Raw genomic sequence first — 5,000 nt, forward strand, 5'->3', positions numbered from 1 at the left:
CCTTATTTTCTGAGTGTTTTGTTGGGTTCAGAGTGTAGATGTGTGCAGTCATATTTCACGTGCCTTTGTGTCAGTTTGTACAGGAGTGTTTTTATGTTGTCTGCGTGTTTTTGCTTCCTCTGTGAAAATTTTAACTAAACTTTTTTTGAAAAAAGTTCAAAATACTTAATTCTCTGCTGCATCAATCAATCAATAGAACAAAGAAAACTACACTTTTAAGTCACATTCAAATGCTCAGCAACAGATATGTGACTGAGTGACATAAAAAAAAATTAATGTCCTTTACACCCCTTGTGGAAAGTGTGTGGTGGAAGAGGGTGTGGGGAGGGGAGGGGGAATGAGCCAGAGGGGGAGGGGAGGGGGGAGGTGTGATGCTGGCTGTCTAATCATCAGACATTTTAGGTTTACCTTGGTGCAAGGGCACTGTCAGTGGTGACTTTGTTCTGCGGTGCGAGATGACCAGTTTGATGTTTTATTTATTTTGTTTTTTATTCTACCTTGGTGCAAAGATACTGTGGTGACTTTGTTCTGCGGTGTGAGATGACCAGTTTGATGTTTTATTTATTTTGTTTTTTATTCTACCTTGGTGCAAAGATACTGTGGTGACTTTGTTCTGCGGTGTGAGATGACCAATTTGATGTTTTATTTATTTTGTTTTGATTTTATCTTTACCTTGGTGCCAGGGTACTGTGGTGACTTTGTTCTGCGGTGTGAGATGACCAGTTTGATGTTTTATTTATTTTGTTTTGATTTTATCTTTACCTTGGTGCCAGGGTACTGTGGTGACTTTGTTCTGCGGTGTGAGATGACCAGTTTGATGTTTTATTTATTTTGTTTTGATGTGATCTCTACCTTGGTGCCAGGATACTGTGGTGACTGTGTTCTGCGGTGTGAGATGACTAATTTGACGATGTAAGTATTAGTTTTGACGCCATCTTTACCTTGGTGCCAGGGTACTGTGGTGACTGTGTTCTGCGGTGTGAGATGACTAATTTGACGATGTAAGTATTAGTTTTGACGCCATCTTTACCTTGGTGCCAGGGTACTGTGGTGGCTTCATTCTGCGGGGTCTTGGTGCGCAGGTTCCAGACCGGATGGCCCATGATGTCCGGTCCGATCAGCTGTTCCACCACATTCAGCAGCTCGGGGTGGGACCACAGGTTCCGGAATGCCTGGTCAGTAGACCACCAGTAGGCCATCACACTTTGTTTACTTCTTGATTCACTAATTCACTAACTAAACATCTTTTCGAGGAAGGGGGGGGGGGGGGCACAGGATCTGGAACACCTGGTCAGTTGGCTCCAGTGGACCATCACACTTCGTTTACTAACAGCTTTTTCAGGAGGGGGTAGGGAGGTGGGGGGGTCAGAATTTGGGACATTTTGTTTTGTTTTCAAAACTCCCCTGATAGGGCTATGCTAGGTTTGGGACATGTCAGGGCTGTGCTTGGTTTGGGACAACATGTCAGGGCTGTGCTTGGTTTGGGACAACATGACAGGGCTGTGCTAGGTTTGGGACAACATAACAGGGCTGTGCTTGGTTTTGGACAACATAACAGGGCTGTGTTTGGTTTGGGACAACATATCAGGGCTGTGCTTGGTTTGGGACAACATATCAGGGCTGTGCTAGGTTTGGGACAACATAACAGGGCTGTGCTAGGTTTGGGACAACATAACAGGGCTGTGCTTGGTTTGGGACAACATATCAGGGCTGTGCTAGGTTTGGGACAAGATATCAGGGCTGTGCTAGGTTTGGGACAACATATCAGGGCTGTGCTAGGTTTGGGACAACATAACAGGGCTGTGCTTGGTTTGGGACAACATATCAGGGCTGTGCTAGGTTTGGGACAACATGTCAGGGCTGTGCTAGGTTTGGGACAACATGACAGGGCTGTGCTAGGTTTGGGACAAGATATCAGGGCTGTGCTTGGTTTGGGACAATATGACCGGGCTGTGCTAGGTTTGGGACAACATATCAGGGCTGTGCTAGGTTTGGGACAACATATCAGGGCTGTGCTAGGTTTGGGACAACATGACAGGGCTGTGCTTGGTTTGGGACAACATATCAGGGCTGTGCTAGGTTTGGGACAACATATCAGGGCTGTGCTTGGTTTGGGACAACATGACAGGGCTGTGCTAGGTTTGGGACAACATAACAGGGCTGTGCTAGGTTTGGGACAACATATCAGGGCTGTGCTAGGTTTGGGACAACATATCAGGGCTGTGCTAGGTTTGGGACAACATATCAGGGCTGTGCTTGGTTTGGGACAACATGACAGTTCTGTGCTGTAACGTCAGCCAGGCTGGGAGATACATGCACCTGCAGTGTTTGTCGGGGAAAGCTGGTCAACACTCAGCAGTGAAGTGGATGACCCTGGATTGTGTGTGTGGTCACTGTCACTGTCTTCCCATGTGGTCACTGTCACTGACTTCCCATTTGTGTGTGTGGTCACTGTCTTCCCATGTGGTCACTGTCACTGTCTTCCCATGTGGTCACTGTCACTGACTTCCCATTTGTGTGTGTGGTCACTGTCTTCCCATGTGGTCACTGTCACTGACTTCCCATTTGTGTGTGTGGTCACCGTCTTCCCATGTGGTCACTGTCACTGTCTTCCCATGTGGTCACTGTCACTGTCTTCCCAAGTGGTCAGTCTTCCCAAGTGGTCACTGTCTTCCCATGTGGTCACTGTCTTCCCATGTGGTCACTGTCACTGTCTTCCCAAGTGGTCACTGTCTTCCCAAGTGGTCACTGTCTTCCCATGTGGTCATTGTCTTCCCATTAGAGTCCACAGTACATGAAGCACTGTGTAGGAGAAATGACGTGACCCGTTGGTTAGTTTTTGGCACTGGCTTCAATTCCAGATTGTGGGTGTGTGTGTGTGTGTTTGTGGTTGCAGGTCCTTTAATTGATGTCTTTCTTTCTGATAACACCTTCACTCACTCAGTACGGCCAGTCCTCTCTTCTCCTCTACACAGACCCCTCGGATGTCCAGTGGGTGTCTCAATGATCCAACCTTTAGCTTCCATCGTAAGAATTGTGGTATTCTTTGTCAACATTCACCTCTTCAGTGTAAGAGCCTTCCGCTTGTAATATTTTGATGGTGGTAATTGGGGAGAAACGCTGTTAACATCGTCTCTTTCGCCATTCGTATGGAGAGAGTTAAAGGACAAAGTGTAGCATATAAGAAAAATTAAAAGGACTGTCACAGCTTCTTTACTGGTGGTCAGGCTTTGCAGAACGTTTTCAGGGAGCAATTGGTGCCAATGAACAACAGCAAAGCAACATTTCATTACAGGCATCGACTTAACTCATTGCTTTATCGGGGTTTTACGTGACGCTGACCTGCGGCAGACGGCCGAGTTTATGGAGGAGGATGTTGGCCCCTGGGAAGTCCTGCTCCAGGAGGGTCAGCCTGTGGAACAGGTCCTGGTCCTTGTGCAGGTCTGCACAGCACAGTAAAATACAGCATCAGTACAACATCAGTACAGCATCAGTACAACATTAGTACAGCATCAGTACAACATCAGTACAGCATCAGTGCATCAGTACAACATCAGTACAACGTAAGTACAGCATCAGTACAGCATCAGTACATCAGTACAACACAGTACAGCGTCAGTACAACACAATACAGCATCAGTACAACAAAGCACAGCATAGTACAACACAGTACAGCATCAGTACAACACGGTACAGCATCAGTACAACACAGTACAGCATCAATACAACACAGCATCAGTACAACATCAGTACAACAAAGTACAGCATCAGTACAACAGTACAACACAGTACAGCATCAGTACAACACAGTACAGCATCAGTACAACACAGTACAGCATCAGTACAACACAGTACAGCACAGTACAGCATCAGTACAACACGGTACAGCATCAGTACAACACAGTACAGCATCAGTACAACACAGTACAGCATCAATACAACACAGCATCAGTACAACACAACAGAGCAGAGCATCAGTACAACACAGCAGAGCATCAATACAACACAGCATCAGTACAACACAGCAGAGCATCAATACAACACAGCAGAGCATCAATACAACACAGTACAGCATCAATACAACACAGCAGAGCATCAATACAACACAGCAGAGCATCAATACAACACAGTACAGCATCAATACAACACAGCACAGCATCAGTACAACACAGCACAGCATCAATACAACACAGCAGAGCATCAATACAACACAGCAGAGCATCAATACAACACAGTACAGCATCAATTCAGCACAGCACAGTATCAGTACAACACAGTACATCATCAGTACAACACAGCAGAGCATCAGTACAACACAGCAGAGCATCAATACAACACAGCAGAGCATCAATACAACACAGTACAGCATCAATACAGCACAGCACAGCATCAGTACAACACAGCACAGTATCAGTACAACACAGTACATCATCAGTACAACACAGCACAGCATCAGTACAACACAGCACAGTATCAGTACAACACAGTACATCATCAGTACAACACAGTACAGCATCAGTACAACACAGCACAGCATCAGTACAGCACAGTACAACACAGTACAGCATCAGTACAGTACAGCATCAGTACAGTACAGCATCAGTACAACACAGCACAGCATCAGTACAGCACAGTACAAGACAGTACAGCATCAGTACAGCACAGTACAACACAGTACAGCATCAGTACAACACAGTACAGCATCAGTACAACACAGTACAGCATCAGTACAGTACAGCATCAGTACAACACAGCACAGCATCAGTACAGCACAGCACAGTACAGCATCAGTACAACACAGCACAGCATCAGTACAGCACAGTACAACACAGTACAGCATCAGTACAGCACAGTACAACACAGTACAGCATCAGTACAACACAGTACAGCATCAGTACAACACAGCACAGTATCAGTACAGTACAGCATCAGTACAACACAGCACAGCATCAGTACAGCACAGTACAGTATCAGTACAGTACAGCATCAGTACAACACAG

General features: G+C 45.9%; 1 protein-coding gene across 1 annotated transcript in view; it reads right to left on the reverse strand.

Annotated features, from left to right (window-relative positions):
• Positions 1-5,000, reverse strand: part of LOC143286673 (1-deoxypentalenic acid 11-beta-hydroxylase-like) — a 25,853-nt gene that overhangs the window by 16,275 nt on the left and 4,578 nt on the right. Inside the window, exons 3-4 of the mRNA XM_076594309.1 lie at positions 3,343-3,443; positions 1,031-1,172 (exon numbers count right to left, since the gene is read on the reverse strand). Of these exons, the coding sequence (XP_076450424.1) occupies positions 1,031-1,172; positions 3,343-3,443 (243 nt within the window). The remainder of the gene's footprint in view (positions 1-1,030; positions 1,173-3,342; positions 3,444-5,000) is intronic.

The sequence above is a fragment of the Babylonia areolata genome, chromosome 10, assembly GCF_041734735.1.
Source record: "Babylonia areolata isolate BAREFJ2019XMU chromosome 10, ASM4173473v1, whole genome shotgun sequence".
NCBI classification, from domain to species: Eukaryota; Metazoa; Mollusca; class Gastropoda; order Neogastropoda; family Buccinidae; genus Babylonia; species Babylonia areolata.